Source organism: Gracilinanus agilis, chromosome 1 (assembly GCF_016433145.1).
Source record: "Gracilinanus agilis isolate LMUSP501 chromosome 1, AgileGrace, whole genome shotgun sequence".
NCBI classification, from domain to species: domain Eukaryota; kingdom Metazoa; phylum Chordata; class Mammalia; order Didelphimorphia; family Didelphidae; genus Gracilinanus; species Gracilinanus agilis.
Window position 1 is genome coordinate 187,717,988 of NC_058130.1, and position 22,198 is coordinate 187,740,185.

A 22,198-nucleotide genomic window follows, 5' to 3' on the forward strand; every position below is an offset into this window, starting at 1 on the left:
TTGCAAATACTAAATTTTAGCAATGAAGATAGAAAAACAATTCATACTGATACCTTGTAATTATTGATTTAGGAAAGATATGCCTATGTCAGCATAAGTTTTTTTTTTTTTTTACCATTTTTTTTGGTAAAAAAAATTGGTTTTTAGGGAGGCAGCTGGGTTGCTCAGAGGATGGAGAACCAGGCCTAGGTTCAAATCTGTCTTCAGACACTTCCTAACTGTGTGACCCTGGGCAAGTCACAACCCCCATTGCCTAGCCCTTATTGCTCTTCCGCCTTGGAACCAATACATAGTATTTATACTAAAATGGAATGTAAGGGTTTAAAAAAAACAGCTTTTAGGTTGAAAATGTCTGATAAACAAAAGGTTAATTTGACATACTCCAATCTTGGCTAGGGGTTCTTAACCTGGGGGTCAGGAATTTGTAATTCAGGGTATTTTGTTATATGCATTTAAAAACATTACTCTGAGAAAGGTTCACAGGCTCCATCAGGCTGCCAAAGGGGTCTATGCAGGGATGTGCTGGCAAATATTCAACAACTACTTCTCAAAAAATGTATGTATAGAACATTTTAAAGTTTAATCTGTATTATTCACATTTTCCACATCACTTTATTAAATCAAGAAAAAAGATAAATCAAGACCTGGGTTTTAGTGTTTGACATTTCTGAGGTGTAAAAAGGGCAAGTAGGTAGCTTAATGGATAGAGTGCCTGGTCTGGAGTCAGGAAGATCAGAGTTTAAATCCAATCTCAGATATTTACTAACTGGGTGACTCTGGGCAAGTAACTTAACAATTTTGCCTCAGTTTCCTCATTGGTAAAATGAGCTGGAGAAGGAAATGGAAAACTTCTCCAATATCTTTACCAAGAAAATTCCAAATAGGATCATGAGGAGTCAGATATGCCTGAAATGACTGAAAAACAACAAATGTTCATACTAAAATTTTTATAATTGGCTCTCTTGAACGAGTTCAACCTGGTTCTAGGATACCCCTAGATATAGCCCCCACCTCAAGAGAAAAGATTAAAAGGACTTGCTCTAATCCCTCTCCTAACTCATTCTTTTTTCTTAATAATTGTATATGTCCCCTAATTATTATATAAATATATATGCACGCATATATATTTATAAATCACTTTAGTTAGCAATTGTACTATCAAGTTTCTGGCCTGGGATCTTAGAGTTTCAGATCTAGAACCAGAAGAAACCTCAGAGACCACTAAATCCAACCAACTCAGTTTACAAAAGAGGAAACTATGGTCTATGGACTTGCCAAAGATTACAGAGGTATTAGATATTAAAGGTAGAATTAGAACTCTGATCTTGTGACTCTAGTTTAGGGCTGTGTTTAGGATGCTTATGTTCCCATGGTATGATGAGAATTTATTTGTGTGTGTCTAGATTCCCCTAGTGGGCAGCTGAAAATGCTGTATGTTCCTAAAGGTGGAGACTGTGTCTTTTATTTTCTTTCTCACTCCTCACCACACTCAGGAGAAGTATCCTGCAGAGGGCATATTCAATGAATCCTGATGACTAATGAGGTTTACAAAAGGAAGGCTGAAAACCTGTTATGGAATAGTTAGGAGCATTTCTATGTTGCCATAAATAACAGAAGTCCAAATAATCAGGCACCACCAGGACAGTTTTTACTTTCCTTTAGGGGCAAATGTCCTTGGCAGGAATTTCTCCTAATTTCATTGGTGCAACTTTAGAGAACAAAAACAACTGTAGGAACAAATAATTTTTAAAAATACATTCCGGTTTTTTTTCTTCCTCTTTTCTTCAGTGGCAAGGGGAGAAACAATCGTGGTCGTCTTTCTACCCTGCTGAAATCAGCAGCTCCTGCTGCTGTAAATTACTGGCACTTTGGGAAATTTATTCAGATAAAGTAAATATGGTTGAAATTGCTCTTTTCCCTAAAAATAGCTTTTAGCAAAGAAACAGTCCTTGGGATCCAATCAGGACTTTATTTTATAGTAATAAGGTATGACAGAAAAAAAAAATCTTAAGTAGGGAGAATAAAGTGAATAAAAGTTTAAAGTCATATCTGTACTTAAAGAATAGATTTGTTTTCAAAGTACACTAAAAATTATCTTCTGATTTGTAATGTTATTCTCAGGAGGAAGTTAGACAAGGTTGGCATTATCTTGGCTCATGACAACTTCCTCATTTGATCTTCAGTCATTTCAAGTCGTGTCCAATGCTTTATGACCCCATTTGGGGTTTCCCTGGTAAAGATACTGAAATATCTTGCGCTAGCTCATTTTACAGATGAAGAAATGAGAGCAAACAGGGTTTAGTGACTTGCCCAGGGTCACACAGCTTGGAAGTACCTGAGGCCATATTTGAACCCAGGTCTTGCTGACTCCAGGTCCCACTGTGCCACCTAGTTGCCCCCTAACTTCCTCATAACAAACATTTATTAATTGCCTACTTTCTGAGAGGTGTTTTATGGAACCTCCCCAAAATATTTCTTCTATATTGTTTCACACATATATAATATATATATAAGCAATAAATGCTATGTGAATTCATAGTCAACAGTTATGTCTCCAAATTCTTAGACCTCCAATCCATCATACTATATCAGAACATGCTAGTCTGAATTGAGAACTTAGTAGACATTTTCCATCCCTATTTTCTTAACCTGATAATATAAATAAACAAAAACAGAAAGAGAAAATGAAAATGATATAAATAAACAGATAATATAAATAAACTTACCTCAATGTGCTGAAACATATATGGGTGATTACATATCTTTCTCAATTGCATGATAGTGTTCATCAGTGTTTTAGCCCCTCCTTTGCCCTAATAATGGGAAGGGGAAAGAAAGCCAAAGAACCTAGTCACTAGTGAGTAAAAGACTTCATTTGCTGTTAGAGGGCACTTCCAGTGATACCACTACACTTAAAATCTGAAGCCAGAAGGGGCTACCACCCATAAATGTCCCCTAAATAACCATCACAACTTGTGGCACTCAGGTTCTTACACCATCCAGAAACCTGTGGGCTATGATACAACATATTCCACGAGATTCGCTCTGCCAAAGGAATGAAGTCCCAGAAATTGGGATTGTGCCAAACTAGTGGCTTTGTGATGTGAGAGGTTATTCATAAGTGGTCTGAACAGAGAGAAGTAGAGCAAATTTACTCAGGCTCTTCAACTGGGCTTAAAACCGGAAAATGCTATCCTGCCACCTAGACTGAACATGAGTCTTTGCACTTTTTGCATATTAACCATCACGAAGAAAATAGTCACAGATGAGATGACAATTTTGATATTCTGATGCTTTCCCTATTCTTCTTCTTTCATTAGATGAGAGGCTTCCTTTTAGCCAAAATAGCACCAAAAGAGTCCCCGCACCCCCAAATTCAGTTTATAGCATTAGTGAAGAAGCTTATAACAAATATTCAATATGCAGCCCACCAGAAACAGTGCAGTCGGGGGTCTTAAGTGTAATAATCTTTCTTGCTTACCTTTTTATCTTTCTCAGAACCATCTGTGAGGAGGATTCCCTTTGCTTGCATATGGCGGTATAGAATTTTCTGAAGAGCTGACATGTCACATTTGATCACATATTCAACCTGTGAAAAAGACAACAATAGGTGAGAGCAAAAAAAGGACTATTATCATGTTCTAAGAACATTAAGAAGTCACAACTGCTGGTTCTTCCTCCTTTTAAAAGCCAGTTTCCCTGCTGACATCATGAAAGGTTCCTTTTTCTCTTAAGAGTCAAGAAGAGAAAGGAAAGAAAGAGACCGGTCACTTTATTGTTGTAGTCAAGCCACAGCAATAATTTATTACAATGGTTATTTCAAAATGTTATAATTGGAGCACCTCTACAGAGATTTCTTGTCCTCACCAGATCTGAGGGAGTTTGGCTTTCAATTCTCCAAACACTTCCCAACAAAGGAACCCGTAAAAGAGATTTTTAATATACCTTTCCTCCCTACACAGTATGAAGTGAAAGGGTTTTTAGGAAAATCAATGAATGGCTATTAGTCTATGATTTTCTTTGTTATATGTTTAAAACATTTAAAAGGTTATCTGTGACTGCACATAAAGCTAACACTAGAATGCAATTTCCTTATAGCTCTAGTCAGGGTAGCATTAGCCACATTTTTGAGATCTGAAAAAACACAACATATTTTCTTCAAAAGGTAAAAGGAAAGAAATTTTTAGCCAGATGTAACTATATGACTAATTGAAGTGCAGAAAGAAATATCACTAGATTTTGGCTGGAAAATAGTGATAGTCCAATATAAAATTATAGGTATTAAGATTATTTACACTTGCTTATCATACACTTGTTTGTTATAAACCCAATAATACCTAATATATAAAATCTACTCATATAACTTATTTATGTTATACTTTAAAATTTTTTTGCAAATCCAAAAATAAAAATATGGTTTTCTATAATAGACTCACATATAGAAAATTGACAGAATGTGATTAAAAGTAAATTAACAATTTATGTAATGTTTAATTAACCTACTACAAGTGATCATGTTGTTCTCATCTCTGAGGGCCAGGAAGACAAGGTCCCAGATGAAGAGAAATTGATTATTAAGTTAACTGTTTTTTAAGAAAAACCTATCAGGCCAACTAGACCACCCACCGGCAGTATTTGTCACTACTTCTGCTGTAGCATATCAAATTAAAAAGAGAAATGTAATTTTTCAGAAAAAGATGTTATAGAAAAAGAAGGAAGAATAGTAATATCCTAAATTTTTAAAGAATTACTTGGGAGAGAAAAAATTCAGTCAAAAATAATAGTAAATGGAAAACATTTTGGATACCTGATTATGTTCCAATTTTGAAACCATATCATCTTTAACTTTTCAAAAATTCTCTGGTATCAATGAGCACAAATTAAAAAATTTAAACCTGGCAATAAAGCCAACCCAAGATTATCCAATGCACTATAAAGGAATTAAGGGTCTCCTACTTTCCCAATTGGTCCCCACTGCTCACTTTTATCTACTCTATTTGAGGGATAAACAGGTTTACTTGTGTTAATGATGTACAGCCCTAGACTAAACAGAGTGCTCTTCTCCCAGGTTGCTAGCCAGCTTGGTTATAGGATCTTAGGGGGTAGGAGACTTGCTTGGCTTTAAAAGACATTTCTCATCAGCTGAGCATGTGTGTGGAAAATTAGCCATTAGAGTGCTGGAAGGCATAATGTTTGGGAGGCAGATTACAAGAATAAGCATGCAGAGGTCCTGATAATATCAATAAAAGATTCAGGTATGCATGTGCTTAATATCATCTCCAAGAATTTACAGATGATATTTAAAAGGTGAAACCAGGACATTGAAAATTGAAAACTTATTATAAGAGGCTGTTTTGATATCAGTGATCTTTATATATTTGTAAGAAATCTAAATCTTTAAACCACTAGATTTGAAATGGCAATTTACCTGTGTTAGCTGACTGCTTATATTATTTATTTCTCCTCTCTACAATGTTCTTCTGTTTCCTCTCAAATTATCCTAACATTACTCATCATTCAGAGCCCATCTCGAGTCCAATGACAGTCACCCAAACTGATCTCTTCAATCAAGTTCTATTGTACTCCTTGTTTGCATTATTCATGTCCCAAAGCAAACTTTATATCTTTTCTCTCAACTTATCTTCTCACTTCATTATTTCTGAAGATAGCACTCAATCTTTCATTCATCCAAGATTGTAACTTAGGAGTCATCATTGCCTCTGCCACTTCTCATTCCTCTCCCCTTCCATCCAGTTTTGAATGGGTTCAATTATCAACCTCTGTGCAAATGACTCCCAATGAAAATGACTTTTTCTCTCATTCCTTAGTTCCGGTCTCACTTCTCCCAACATCTCCTGGACAACTCCAGTGGCAGGTTCTTAGCACCTCAAACTTAGAACATCAAAATCTAAACTCAGCATCTTTCCCTTTAAATTAACCCTTCTTAATTTCTATTGTTACAATGATGGAATCAACCATCTTTCCAGTCATGAAAGTTTAAAACCTTTGGAGCCATATCTGGCTCTTCTTCCTCTCTTATTACTCATATCCGATCAGCTGTTTTGTTAACTGTTTGCCCCATTCTTGTCACAACCACTCCTTTCTTACCAATCACGATAACACCCTAGGTTCAAGCTTTCATCATCTCCAACTTGACCTATAAAACACTTACTTACCTTTGGATCATTTTGCCTGCATCCCATCCCCACTCTGCTCTAATCTTGTAGCTATCAAATAATCTCCCCAAAGCACAGCTCTGATAGTGTTACTACCCTGTGCTAGAAGCATTAGTGGCTACCTTTGCTTCTAGGATAAAACACAATCTGTTTAGCCTAGTATTTCAAGCCCTGTACAGTTTAGTTACCATCTACCTTCTGAGCCTTAGTTCACCTCACCCCTCCTTGAGACAAATGGCTTCGTATTGGGATAATACTGCCCACACATATTTTGCAATGTTGTGCAGACTGAATGAAATAGATATAGAAATAGAAGTAGATATGATCAGGAAGTCTTTCCCAACTCCTATTAATTATAGTGCCTTCCTTCTCTTAATTATTTCTTGTCTTGTGTATAATTTGTTTATACATATTTGCTCATTATCTGCCCCATTAGATTATAAGCTCCTTGAGGGCAAGGGGCTGTCTTTTGTCTCTTTTTGTATCCTCAGAGTTTAGCATAGTGCCTGGTAAACAGGAGGTGCTCAATGAATGCATTTTGACTCACTGAGTCTATGTTCTCAACAGACTAAAGTGTTAACTATTCCCCCAGACTCAAGATGCAATGTCCTGCTTTTGTCCAGGCCATCTTCATGTTTGAAATGTATTCCTTCCTCATCTCTATCTTTTGGGATTCTACCTTTTTTACTTGGCTCAGTCCAAGTGCCAATTCTTCCATCAAATCTCCATGAACACTCATCCTATAAAGTCTCTTCTCTCATCTTACTTTTTTAAGAGCACTTTTTATGGATTTCTCCTTTCCCTCCACTAATTTGTAATTTTTATCCATGGTATTGACAGGAGCCTTTTTCACAAAATAAAAATGGTATGAGATGCAGATGATTTTCTTTTTTAATCAAAGTATCCAAGGATAGTGCCTTGCACATGTGAAGTCTTAATAAAATGGTTTTCTGGATTGTTATTAAAGTGAATCCTTCATATTTATATATGATCAACTTTCCTTTATCTACAGAACTGATTCTGCTAATTCTCTGCTCAAAAACTGTCCAAGGTTCTCTGTTACAATAAAAAAAAATTCAAATTCCTCTCCCTGACCTCCGAAGCCTTCCTCTTGCCACCCTACTTTTCAAGTTCCATCTTTAACTACTTCTCTACTCGTAATTAATGCTACAATCCCTTGGACTATTTTCAGTTATCTCCTGGTACACATTCCTACGTCTGTAACTTTGCTAACAGGGTCCCCCATGTCTGGACAGTGCTCTCTTCAGCTCCTCACTTACTTAATCAGTTCCTACCTATCTAAATCAAATATTACCAACTTAAAAGAGCCTTTTATTTTTTCTCAAGTCAGCAAAATAATTTTCTCTTAAAAGCACAAAGCATGTGGTTTCTCATTTCCCTAACGCACCCATTTCATACTACTTTGTATTAGATATTTTTGGATCTATAGTATCCCCATACTAGACTGTAGACAAGCTCATGAGGGTAGGGTGCTTGCCTTAGGTGAACTTTGGATTTTTGCCAATTCTGTAGCAGTTTTCTGTGTATAGTAGATGTATTAAATGTATTTGTGTAACTGAAATGAATTTTGACACACATTGCCCTTGCATTGTTATGTAATTGTTTCATGTGCTTTTATCTCATCTCCACAAGTAGGTGACAAAGGATGATAGGGGGCACTTGACACGGCTATACTGTTGCTTGAAGTCCAGCCTACAGAAGTCAGGAAGGCTGGTCACCGAGAGGTAATAATTTTGGGAGGAGGGCACCAGCCCAGGCCCCACCTAATTTATTAATTGACTGAGTTATCTATTTAGGAAGCCTGCCTGTTTAAATGTTTAAAGAGTTTTACTCAGCATTTATAAAGGAAGGACCCAAATGTAAGATATCAGTATTTAGACCTTGAAAAAGAAACTATTCTTGATTTAGTTTACTGTTAGTATAGGCAATTAATAACTTATTGCACTTGAGAGAGAAACTGTATGGCCTTAGACCAGTCCCTTAAATCCTTTGCATTCTGTTAAATCGAAAGGCCTCTGATCTTTACTGTCTTTACTGTAAAATAGGGGCTTAGGGCAGTGAAGTGGCATAGTGGGTAGAGCATTAGGCCTGTAATCAGAGAGACCTGATTTCCCATCTTGCTACAAATATCTCCTAGGTGTGTGACCCTGGGCAAGTCACTTAACCCTGTTTACCTTAGTTTCCTCTTTTGTAAAATGATTTAGAAAAGGGAATGGCAAACAATGCCAGCATGACTACCAAGAAAACCCCAAATGGGGCCACAAAGAGTCAAAGATGACTGAAACAACTGAACAAAATAGAGGGTTTGACCACATGCTGTCTAAATTCTTTTCTATTTCTAACATCCTCTGACCTCACAAAAGTGGATAGTCTAAAAATTCTTTATATTAGCTATAGGAATATATTATAGATGGCTTTCTTCCCTCACTGAATTGCCCTTGCTTGAGCTACTGTCAACTTTGTAAAATGTGATTAAGATTGCCTCCTCTACCAATGTTGCAGCCTCATTTCTGATTTTTATTTTCGCGCTAAATAGGGGCTAGACTACCTTGCACCCGGGGTGTATGAATACAGTGTGTAAATGATTCAAACCTTCCCCCAGATAAAGACAGCTAAGGAGATTCTTCCTTTTGAGTATGAGAGAATAATATCACTAACTAGCTCAAGATTGCCTTTTTGGGATTACATATGCAATGATAATTTACATTAAGGGAGCAAATGCAAAGTGAAGAACAATGCATTTCAGCAGAATAACAGAAGCAAGCAGGGTGATCTTACCACCACACACGACAGAGGCTTTTGTTCTACATACACCTCTAAAAATGTCTTCTCAAATCTTCATACATCATATATACCAGGAACTTGTGGTGGGAGAGATGGAACTATTCGGCATTTTAAACATAAAATTTTATAGAGAACAGATGGGAAACACTGGACCCAAGCCTGGAATGATAGCAGACAGCTGGTGTAAAAGGGATCCTGGAGGGCAAAATATGGGTGCAGAGCTGGGCAGAAAGTACAAAGTGAAGAGGGCAGAATCTGGGGACGAGGACTGGACCTGTGATTTCTCTGGCATCGGGAACTCCCAGCAGAGGGGAACTTCCTCTACCAGTAGCGGTCAGCACCTTCTCTGCAACTTATAATTCTTCAGGAGCTGCCTAGAGTAGAGTGGGCAGATGTGAGGCCAGGAGCTTTTAGCCCAAAAAGAGGATGAAGCAGATTAAAATATTTGGGAATATAGGAGAAATATTTAACAAAATAAATAAAAAATACAGATGTTGAAAATATTCAAATAGGGCTCCTTGGTTTGATGGCACCTGTTTCTCTTTGGATGCCATCCTTAGAGAATTTAAATTAGAACGTAAGTGCTTTGCTCAGAGACAGAGTCAGCATATGCCAAAGGCAGGTCATTCTCTATCAACTACACTAGATCCCCTTATCACCCTGGCAGGGAATGGTGCAAAATTCAATAGGAAGGGTAGGGGGAGCCAAAATGGGATAAGACAGTGAAAATGATTGGGCTTTGTTTTAGTTGGTAAACTAGTAAGCAAACTTGAGGAAATAGTGAATGAGAAAAATAGAAATGAAGTCAGATATCACCAAACTTTGTCTTAACCCTATCATTGTGACAATTATGAACTAGGTAACACATTATAAATATACCTTATTTTGGTAAGAGATACAGTTCTTGAAAAGTTGCAGCAAAACTAAATTTTTAAGTGAACAAAAATAGTAGCTACAAGAGAAAATCAACTAGCTTAAATTTACTTAGGGGGAAGAGGGACAGTGAGGTGGTACAATGGATAGAGAGCCAGGCTTAGAGACAGGAGCTACTGGGTTCAAATCTGGCCTCAGGCACTTCCTCACTATGTGACCCTGGACAAGTCACTTAACCTCTCTTGCTTAGCTCTTACTGTCCTTCTGTCTTAGAACCAACATCAAGATAGAAGATAAAGGTTATAAAAAATTAATAAACTTACTGAGATAAATCCTGTAAGCATACAGTTTTGGATAGTGGTTTTAAAGGGAATGTTACTAACTCTTTTAAGATTAAAAACAAATCAGGAAGGGGCAACAAGGTGGTTCAGTGGATTGAGGGCCAGGCCTAGAGTCAAGAGGTTTGGGGTTCAAATCTGACCTTAGATACTTCTTAGCTGTGTGACCCTGAGAAAGTCACTTAATGCCTATTGCCTAGCCCTTCGCAATCTTTTGTCTTGAAATCAATATACAGTACTGATTCTAAGACAGAATGTGAAGGTTAAAAAAACAAAAACAAAAACAAATCAGATAGTTTTATTATATAACAGCCCTAAAAAATTATAATAAAGTCAAGAGGTTTCACAAAACAAAAGCTACTAAGGAATTTTTTGTTAATTATTTTTTATCTTGTAGTATAATTTCAGTAAAAATACAATAAAGAGGCTTATGTAATTTGGCATACAAAACAAACTTTACAGCTAACTGCTTCTTTGTTCCAGCCCATCTTAGAGATGACGCATTGGAGATTTTTTTTAAAATAGCTTCATTCCCATTTTGGCCCAGCTCAAGAGTAAAGTCCAATAAACAATGCTTTTTGCTTTTTCCTTTTTCAGGCAATTGAACTCATTTATGAATACTGAGGTTATGACCCTAAGAAGCAGACCATAGAAATTCAAAGCAAAGCTCAACAGCTTGCCATGAATTCTCAGCATGGGGTGAAAAAGTACGTGAGGCAAGACTTTTATCTTTGTAGATCCATTCTTTAAGGGGGAAAGGTGGTCATAAACATCATTTTCATTTTAGTTATCACTATTCTCTGACTGTTAAGGAGTAGGAAATTTAGGAAGGGATTCATCTTCTAGCTAAGGAAGCAGCTTTTGTACAATATCATGCCAAATCCTTCTTAAAGTGAACAGGATGAGCCAATCTGTCTAAAAAGAGAGGTGTTATACAAAGAATACAATGATGCAAAATAAAACATTTCAAAATTGGCCCATCAAAAGAGAAACCCACATCAAAACACTTCATGTGGCAAATAGTACACTCAAGCAGGCAAATCGATTTTAGAAGAAGACAACTTATTTGAACTGCAAATGTAGATAAATTTGATGGAGTTTAAAAGTCATTATCTGCAACTGTACTGAATTTGGTATTAACCTGAGAAATACATTTGACCCAAATCCCAAATCCAACCAAAAAACCTGGAGCTTATGTAGAGCACAGAGATTCTCCAAAGCAATGAAAATTCAGGTGGTATAAAACCAGTGGAACTAAAGATAAAATATTGATGAAACTTAGTTTTCATTATAAAGGGCTCAAATTAGGTCGTGGAACATGTCTGTCACTCACAGGCTGACATACTTCAAACAACTTTTCATATACAACCAGGCTTCTTGGTATCTTCAATGCCATCATAATTATCAGATACTTAATGACTTACAAAGAGAGCCTGGCATTATTCAAGGTACAATTTTGTTCTATAAAACCTTAAAATCATCAATTTAATAATAAAAATTTTAATAGATTTATAAGTAGAACAATCTTGTCAAGTCCTATTAATATATATAGATAGTCTCATTATTTTTTTAATAATAAAAGTAACTGAAATCCAAAATTAAAACATAATACAGGCTTTAGAGAATTGATCACTGAGAAGAAACTGGTACATGATTTCAAGAATAGTTTCAGCAACTTGTATGTGTAATAAGTTGCTTGCAGTTTGAATTATGCAATTCCTAAGCTGACTGACCACTCACTGGGATTCCTGCAAAAGAGATTTCACTTAGGTCTTTGTTGAAGTTGATGGGATCTAAGGTTACTTCCAATTCAAAGATCCTGTGATTATTTTAGTTAAAAGCTTTTGGAAGTCAGTCAGACAACTGTATTTTAGTCCTTTTCTCTATATTAGATTTTCTTGTGTTTTGTAGAATTATGAAGAGTTAATATATTATTTCTAACGGTTCTTGTAATTTAACTATAAGAATTTTAATGGACAGATTGTTTTAGAATCACAATTTCAAGTTGGGGAAATTAAACAAGGTATTTTCAAAATTCTCCACTATGCCCCATACCTTTTCTGGTAGCTGGGATTCCACTTCCTTCTTCAATCTCCTCAGCAGAAATGGCCTCAGTACTTTATGAAGACGTCTAATAATCAAAATAGTCTCTTCTTCATTTAAGTCCACCTACAAAAAAGATAACAGAGGATTTTACTTCATCTTTTTTAAAATCATGCTTACAAAATAGTCTTTTTATCATTAGTTTTCAGCGAATAATTGATCATTTCTTTTCAAAATCACTAGCACCCATAAGCAATGGAGTCCAAGTCTACACATGACTAGTATTTTAAAGAACATATATCTTTTCCTCACTTCGTTATGATTGGCCATTACAATTCAAAACATAATAATGTGTGTTTATTTTTCTTAATGCTTAAGCAGAATTGGGTTCTTCAGAAGGATGTTGCTTGTTTTAAAACAATAATCATCTTTAGAACAGTCACCATAAATATATAACTTTCCGAGGATAGGAAAGGTGGGAGATGAGAAATAACAAAAAGCACAAAAAGATACATAAAAACTAGGGCATTGAACCTGAAAAGGGCATGATGACCATGGAGGTCTGGTTAAAGATAATATTACTGAGGGCATGATTTCATCAAGGGCCTCTACTTTTCTTCTTTCCCTTATTTTTGTCCTGACTCTTCTGAGAGTCATTCACTTTTTAAAAAATAAAATTCCCTTCTCCCTCCCTCTGCTTCTCACTTATCTGCTCGAGAGGAAAAAATTATCTGTCAGATGATTCTAAGTTAAGGGCTTCTAAAAAACTACCCACCATATTGGTTTCACTGTTTACATAAGTGCAATCCAATGATCTTACTGACTAAATGCAAAACTTCCCACGTATGAGAGAACCAAAGAGTTCAAGCCAAACAATTTCCCTGAAATGTCTTGCTGTGGTAATCTACATCTGCTACTAAGAAAGCAACACCCACAAGGTTTTTTTCCTTCTTGTAACAGTGTGTTGCTTTTTCTCAGATATGGACTATATAAGTCAGGACAGTTAGTGAAAAGGAAAGAAATGGAAATGTTTAGAAATGGCTGTTTTCGCCAAATATTCAAGGGAATCATTTTAATATACACACACATACAGAACTTAGGCCGGGCCAGTCAAAATGAAATGAAAGGGATTCATACAAAATTGCCAGAAAATGAACTGAAGAGATACATTTGACTCATAAATACTTTATGTGCAAGTCTTTTAAAGGCAACAAATGGTTCTAAGATAGAAATGTTTCATGTCTTTTTTTTTTCTGGTTAAGTTTAGTAATAAAATGGCACATAAACACATTCAAGAAGTCAGCTGCTCCTCTCCCCTCAGCCCTTGACGTGTTTAGTATTCCTACCGGTCAAGAATATTTGTGAAGCCTAAGTGGCTTCTTGCTGGGGATGTTTGCATAAATACATATAGTCAGAATGCAACACATATCATTAAAACTGTTTTCTTGGGAACAATTTACCTGAAATTAGGACATTCCCACAACCTATTTCCAAAATGGAGGTCATTATTTACAATCTTTCTGAGATAACCATGTGGCAAATGTTTGTTGTGTGTTTTGATATCCTCAACAAGAACCTCTATTTAATTTCGACTAAATGTTTTGTTATTTCCTATGGGAAAAAAAAGGATAAATTAGTACCCTTTCTCCAGTCATGGCAAAGGGGGCATTGAACCACTGCTCAAATGTACTACAGCTCTTGAAAATGGTAGGAAGAAGAAAGTTGAGGAGGGCCCAGAGTTCAGGCAGTTTATTCTGCAGGGGGGTCCCAGTCAAGAGTATCCGCCTCGGCGCCACATAGTGAGTATTCAAGACCTGAGTCAGCTTGCAGTGATGATTCTTCATCCGGTGGCCTTCATCAACTATCATGTACTTCCACCGAATCTACATCAATGCAAGAAAAGCACAGAATTTGAATCAACTCTGAAAATTACAAATGCTTTAAAACTGTAGCCTGTCCATCATGCCAAAAGGAGGTGTGAAAGGGTAAACAGACCAAACTTCCTCTTCTGTAATAGATGTTATCATGTTCCCTAATAACAAAGGAAGGACCTTTGTAAACAATTGTCTACCTAGACCCTAGACCCTAGACCCCCAGTACTGGACCAGAAGGCCCATTCCTTCCCATTTCTACCTCAACTCTACTTCATTCTCTTACATCATCCCATTCTGAAGGCAAGAAGAATGCTCTTCTCTGCCTGTTCTCTTCTTCCAAGCTATGTTCCCCGATGGCATACAGAAGACTAGAAGTTCACTAAGCTTATTTAAATCCTTCTAGTGCAAGAGAAATATCTCAAACTACATAAGTGAAAGATTTGATGCTCTAAATTTCTTATTTCCTCATTACAAATAAATCCAGGAAAGGAAAAAATAGTCAAGTTAGAAATTCCACATAGAAAAAATGCTAAACACCCATTTTTACCTCCTCCACAAACCACAAGATCAGCGTTTAAATATTATATACATAGCAACTACCAGTAGTTGTCCCACATGTCTCCCTCATAAAAAAACAGTTAGGAAATAAAAATAAATGTAAAATAATATTTACATTTCCAAATATTTTCTTGCTCATTTAGTTTAGACAACTAAAAAAGGAAACAGATGACTTTGATTCTCCTCTTTCTGCAACTAACACTATCTGTGACCTCTGAGAAAGTCACTGAATTAATTTTTTCAAGTTGTAAAATGGAAGTAATATATTTTGCTACCTGAAATCACTAAAGAATGTCAAGAAACTTGCATGAAAGACAAACTAGGAAAATATAAGTCACATCATCAAATATTTTTCCTAATAACAAAAGAATCTCATTTTTGATTGCCAAATTCTTCTGCAACTACAAGTAGCAGGAAAACAAGAGTAGACTCAATGCCAGCTCAACTGCCTGATTTCCTTAGGGGATATGTTTCTTTGATTCTGTTTCCTTGTATGACAACCTTGAAAGAAAATCTCAGCTTTCTGAGCAAAGATTTAATAGAGAGCTAGAATAGCCATCATGAACATATTCACATTTCTAAGTAAAAAAACACACACACACACACACATACACACAAAGAATGTGAAAATTAAAAATGAAAATAAAATGTTCATATTTGTTCCAGGAAAGCTAACTATAGTGACAGTACTTGCAAATCAATTGTTCTATGTTTTTTTTTTTTTTTAAAGTTTATTCTTTTTTTTTTTTTAACCCTTGTACTTCGGTGTATTGTCTCATAGATGGAAGATTGGTAAGGGTGGGCAATGGGGGTCAAGTGACTTGCCCAGGGTCACACAGCCGGGAAGTGGCTGAGGCCAGGTTTGAACCTAGGACCTCCTGTCTCTAGGCCTGACTCTCACTCCACTGAGCTACCCAGCTGCCCCGTTCTATGTTTTAAATAAAAAGTGTTGTAGTGTGGTTTAGGCAATGGTCTTGAAATAAAAAATACCTGTATACAAGACCTGGTTTTGATGCTTGCTAGTGTATGTTATTAGGTGAATTCATATAACCTTGATCAGTCTCAGTCTATTGCTCTATGAAATGGGGATAAGAACACCACTTGTACTATCCAGTCCACAGGGTTGTAGGGAAATAATGCTTTGTAGGACATTACATAATGTAGGTCCATTACATAAACTTAAGCTGTTATTAGCCATAAAAATTAAAATATATTTTTCAAATTTATAGAAGTGTTCTCTTTAAAGGATGACAAAAATAATACTAAGTTAGACTATCCAGAATACATGCAAAGTTGGGTCTAAGGTAGAAACAATTTTCCATAGTTTCAAATGAATAGGCAAGAAAATACATCGATCATTCTGAGCAACAATTCACCTTTTCCCAGGAAATATCTGAAAATGGAACAGCATAGTAGCTGTAGCCAGGATAATTGTTCATAGGGAGATGACCATATGGAGAGGAACTTACTTTGCAGGGGAGAGACAAAGGAAATTAGAGGGATAAAGCTGCACTTCTGAAAATAACCCAGGGCAACAAAAACAATTATGTCCTCCACTAGCCAGTTCAGAACTATTAGAAAAGAAGTGACACTAAGGAATCCATGTGAAATTTTTATGAAGAGAAACCCAGTTACCCATATCAAAGGGACAGGGATAAGAATCAAGGTAAGTCTCAGAGTAAATAGTAAACCTAAAAGAAAGCCTATGGCCAAAACATATGCGTTATTGTCATACAACGATCCAACTATACAAGTCAATTTGATTTTTCAAATTGTTTGAACCTTAATTTGGTGATCTTTAATTGAACATAAAAGAAATGAAAACCATACCTTAGCGAGGATGTGCTTATCCTTTATAATGTATTCATAAGTAGTTAAAAGGACATTAAATTTTCCACTACGAAGTTGAGGAACAAGCGATCGACGCATGGCTGGAGTGCCCTGGAAAGAAACAAGTATTTGCCCATTATTTCTCATTATCTTTTGCTTAACAGGGCAAAACTGTGACTGAACAGGCATGTTATCATAAAGTGCTTGGCTCAATGGCACACATCTTGACACTCTTCCAGCCCCTGAAGAATGCTTTCCCCAATGAAGACTAAAGAAGGAATGAGAGTAAAGAAAATGACAGTGACCTTGTCATGGAGAACAGGCTGCTGGATTGAAAAGCGCCATTTCTATGGAAGTGTGCAGCAGGCAGGCGAGTGTCCTTGGTAATTGCTTGACTTTATAGGAACAGTTGGAACTGCAGGAGCCCGACAGTGAACCACTCAGCAATACACAGAATGTGCAGTATTTATCATTTGTATTACTCTCATCAGAAACCTCGCAATATGATAATTAACAATTTTCTTCAGCATTTCACTATCTGAAAGTAATTATGGTTTATTACAGTAATCTTCTTGGGATGATTAACTCTCACTGTTTAGTACATGATGTACATGACAAAACTTTACAACCAAATACAGTTCACAGATGTGCATATGGAATGAAGAAAATATGGTCTATTTTTACTTTTCCAGATTTGTATACAAAAGCAGCATTTCAAACCTTGTAAGAGATTTTCACCACAGAAGGAGCCCATTTGTCAAATTCATATGTCCAGTTAGATAAAGTCCTATAGAAGAGAAAAAAAAACAGTATTTGCATAAATCAGTGTTCAAATATATTTGCTTCTTGATTTGCAGCCATCCCCTTATAAAATTCTTTGGATTATACAATATATTGCACCTACATATTCATTTTTAATAATATGAGCAAAAAGAGAAATTGAGATAACACTGTCCTATAACATTTCAAATATGTTTGGAAAACATACCCCAAAAGATAAAAGTAAAGGAGACCTACATATAGTTCCTGAAAAGGGATTTAAATTAATAATAAAATATTGGTAGAGTTAGTTTTTAAAAAAAGCTAATGAAGAATCTGGTGTGTGTGTGTGTGTGTATGTGAGAGAGAGAGAGAGAGACAGAGACAGAGACAGAGACAGAGAGATACACAGAGAGACAAAGAGAGAAACAAAAGAGGGAGAGAGGAAGAGAGAAACAGAGACAGAGAGCTCTTCAAAGTGTTTTTAAAAAAATGAGGAATTTTCTAATATTGTACTAGACTAGAACCTATGTCTGATAGGAAAATACTTTTTTATAAACTCAAAAATATAACAAGAATGCTAAGGTCATGAAGCAGCATAGAGTTGTAGGAAGAGGGCTGGATTTGCTCTACCACCTATGTGACCTTGGAGTAGTGACTATATCTCTTTCATGGTAGATAAAATCTAAAATAACTTAGGAAACAAGTTTTTTAACCTTTGGGAAAAAAAAGGTCTGAACTTTTGAGCATATTGATTTATTAAGCAGTGCATACCAATTGCATAACAAATCGGAACCAGGCCTCTATGGCTTGGCACTAGACCCTGAATACAGATGGAGACAGATTTTTATGCATTAACAATATCAGTAAGCATGTTACAAAACAGGATATATAATTAGTTAATCAGATTTCTAATTGGAGGAAAGATTAGGGACTTTTCAGGTTGGGAAGGGGAGAGTAAACATATAATTCCCTGAAATCAGAAAAAGAGGTGTCCCACTCCCTTCCCTAGAAGCATCTATATTCAATCAAAGGAACAAAGAAACAGTAGCTAATTGGCCAGTATGGGGCTGGTTTTCAGATAAGACATATGGGTTGCTTGAGAAGTAAAACTATGAGAAAATTCCTTACATCAATCTTTGGATCTTACAGGTTTCAAGTTAGCAAAACCTAGGTCCTTAGTAAAGGTTCTCTAAGCATCAGGTAGAAGTGGTCCAGCTCAGGGCTTTAGGTTCAAACAATGCAATAAAGTTTTCTTGAAATTTCCATAATTGAACAAAGTTTTCTCACAGGGCAGAAATTGGACTAGACCTATAATTGAATAAAAATGGAACTGAGTCACAAGACAGAGTCAATGTGGTTTACTCAATTCCCACAATTCTTTCACTCAGGACCTCAGTTTCTAATCTGTAAAATGAGGAGTTTGGATTAGATAATCTTGAAGTTTCCTTCCATCTCTAAATGACCCTATTAAATTCTTAATATGATAATATTTAGATTTGAGATTGAAAAGTCACTATAAGATTTTTATATGTGGCGGTTTCTTATTCAAACGATGCTGTAAATTGACTTAAGTAAGAATAAGATTTCTCTTTTTATGTGAATTTACAGCATCGTTTGAATAAGAAACCACCACATAAAAATCTTATAGTGATTTTTCAACAAAGGGAATGATAGCATGAATGACATGTGAACAGACACAGACTCTTAAGAGAAGTTACTCCAGGTAAAAGAGGAAAGAGAGTGGATAGATTAGGGCAGCAAGATATAGGACAAACTGACAGAAGTGCTTACAATTCAATTCAATATAAATTGTGTAAAATACTAATATTTAGGATGTTACATTTAAAAATATGATCAAATGAGACCAAAATCAATTCAATTTGGCAAACATTTACTAAGCATCTACTGTATGCAAGGGGCTTTTAAGGCTATAATTCATTGTTTATATCTTTAAGAAATTGAGGGAATATTTAAAAATTATTTCCCTCTAAGTCAATCACTTAAGGAATAGTTACTAAACCATACCATATTTAGTGGATGCAGAATAGATGATACATTAATGGCCAATAAAAGCAACTGATTCCATCTATATAGCCTGCCTACATCAGCCAATCATTGGATGATTTGGGGAGTAGGGGAGAACATTTAGATTCAGGATATGTATCATCTGATTGCTCAATGAATTTTACCATTAAGTATAAAACAAGGGCAAGCAACTAATAGGCCAATCCACCAATGCACAGAAAAGATAAATGTAGAATGAATTTCTTTACTTACGAAAGGGGAACAATGATGAGATAGGGTCCATTGAGTCTTTTGTGCTCCATCAGATAAGTGATGAGTGCAATCGTCTGTATGGTCTTTCCTAGCCCCATTTCATCAGCTAAAATTCCATTCAAATTGTTATTATACAGTGAAACCATCCATTCCAGGCCCTGGAGCTGAAATGAAGAATAATTGCTTCAATTATCCAAGATCTGCACAGGTAATTAATACTAATATAAGTGAAGTGAAGCTCTGACTTCTTAACTCCTTAGTGCTGTATGTTGGGGTTTCCCACCATAGGAACATGGGAAAGACCAGCACAAAAAACATTTAAAGTACAAGCTTTTAATAATTATTGCTGCTTGGCAGGTGCTGTGTATTAATCAGATTTAGAATTACTTAGTGTGGCATGCTGATGGGATTTTTAAGCAGCTTTCTTATTAATTTTTCGTTTAACATTCCAGAGTTTATGGAATTCTAAAATCATTCCAAACATAGAGTCCTGAACCCAAGTGCAACACTTATTTAAAAAGAAAATGAATTAGAAAGGATCTTTGGCACAGATGAGAGAAAACCTGAGAGAACCTGGCCAGTAAACCATCTTTCTTCTGATGACAATATTCTCTTTGTCAGGAGAGACAAGAATGTCATCCTGAGAGCAGGGTCATAAACTCCTTCTTAGAAATGGAACTATACAATTATGTATGGAAAATCTGCAATGTGGGTAACATATGATCAGGTAATTGGGAACTAATTGCACAGACCAACAATGAAATATATGTTTTGCATGCAAATAAACTGGTCCATACTATATCAATTCTCAACTATTCACATGAAAGGGAGGAAAGAATGGTGTAAAAAATCTAAAAGGGTTTTTTTAAAATATAAACCCTAAAGTTTTTTGTTTTGTTTTGGTAAAACATCTTTGTGAAATGTACTCTTTTCTGTGAGGGGGAAGTTGAATTACTAAAAAAAAGTTTGTGTATGCAAGTATTAACACTATCCTCATTTTCCAAGTCTATAACAACTAGAAAATATGCATCACATTTGGGAAAGTGCAGCACATTCCATGGTACCAAATTGATCCATGCTATCTTTTTATTAATACCAATATTCACCTAGTGAGAATACGTGGTTAGAAATCATGGAAATACCTGAATATCAAAAGAATTACAATTATAGGTGATCTGAAGGATAGTGAAAAGTCTTCCATTGAATGTTAACAAGCTGTAGTGTATTAATAACCGTGGTTTGTGTGCAAGAAGTGGCAAAAAGATGTAAGACCAGAAAATAAGGAGGGCCCTTTGTGGGGAGACAATGAAGAATGACAGGAAAACAGCTCAAATGCTGCACTTCTAGCGATAAAATATTAAAAGAACCAGAGCATGTTCTCCAACACAGTGAACAGAGCCTGTATAGAAGATTTATGGAAAGACATAGACCAGAGTTAAACAGAATGATAAGGAATAGATGAGTTGCAGAAGACAATGGTGGAAGGAGTACTCCATATCAATGAGATCACTGTGGACCTTTCAAGAACTGAAATATATCTAAGTCCAAACCAAATAATTTATTCAACAGATGTTTTAGTGCCTACCGTGAGAAAAGTTTGCTGCTTTACCCCACAGACAAAGAGGATACAATGAAATGAATACTTAATAACTTGCCTTCAAGGTCTTTGACCACCAGAAACCTACAATTTAATAGGGAGACTAAGATATGTACATAATAAATAAAAAAGAATTTATGATGTTCCAGGTACTTTGGTAGGAAGTGGGGATACAAATACATAGAATGATACCACATGGATTAATGAAGTTCAAATGAGAGATTATTCTGGATAGTATGGACAGATAAGGCTTTATGGAAGGTGATCATTGAGCTTGCCTTTGAAGAATGTAGGATTTTAGTAGAAGCATTCCTCAATCCAATATCTCTAGCTACCTCTCCACCCCCATTATCTAGCACAATGATCTGCACCCTGTGGGTAGTTACTAAATGTTTCAATTTAACTTTATTGGAGGGAATAGCATGAAGAAGAAAAACATACAAGTTGTGTTCAGGAAATGACAAATTATGAAGTTTGACTATATCATAGACTCTGTGTAAGAAAGAAATGGGAAGAGCTGGAAAGATAGTAATGATGGATGTTGCCCAACTACCTCTAGAGTGGTGAAGGAAAGCAATCTGGAATTGTAAAAATTAGATGTCAATCATCCGCAAGAAGATAATTAAGAGGTGCTTTTGCAGTATTTTCTAAACATTGATCTATAGAATCCTGATACTCTCTGGGATATGATCTGAGATTATTTCAGTGCTAGCAATATTTCACCTTTAACATATAGCATATGAAATGTGTCAAAATGCTTATCATTCATGATTTTTCAAGATGAAAATTATTCTTCTCCAACATTTCTCTAGCTTCTGACTTATCCCAGGAACATGCCCTACACTAACATTTACATTTTGTCCATGCATTCCAATCTCAAGTGTCCCATGATCAAAAGAGCTGAGAAAACACTGTACTACAGTACATTTTGAGTACACAAAAACAACAAAACAGGAATTGTGTTATATTTGCTCATTTCATCAGTCATCACATGTAAAAGGCAGGTTTTGTGTCCTATACTTGATTCTCAAATCCTTCCACCATTCTGTAAAGTGCAAATCAATC

General features: G+C 35.8%; 1 protein-coding gene across 4 annotated transcripts in view; it reads right to left on the reverse strand.

Annotated features, from left to right (window-relative positions):
* SMARCA2 (SWI/SNF related, matrix associated, actin dependent regulator of chromatin, subfamily a, member 2) overlaps window positions 1–22,198 on the reverse strand; it is a 215,224-nt gene that overhangs the window by 96,447 nt on the left and 96,579 nt on the right. For 3 of the 4 annotated variants that reach the window (XM_044659297.1, XM_044659304.1, XM_044659317.1), the window contains 7 exons: window positions 19,537–19,700; window positions 17,218–17,284; window positions 16,498–16,608; window positions 13,876–14,118; window positions 12,248–12,361; window positions 3,482–3,589; window positions 2,727–2,813 (listed from right to left, as the gene is read on the reverse strand). In XM_044659297.1, coding sequence (XP_044515232.1) covers window positions 2,727–2,813; window positions 3,482–3,589; window positions 12,248–12,361; window positions 13,876–14,118; window positions 16,498–16,608; window positions 17,218–17,284; window positions 19,537–19,700 — 894 coding nt within the window. The remainder of the gene's footprint in view (window positions 1–2,726; window positions 2,814–3,481; window positions 3,590–12,247; window positions 12,362–13,875; window positions 14,119–16,497; window positions 16,609–17,217; window positions 17,285–19,536; window positions 19,701–22,198) is intronic. The other variant, XM_044659311.1, reaches the window with a different exon arrangement.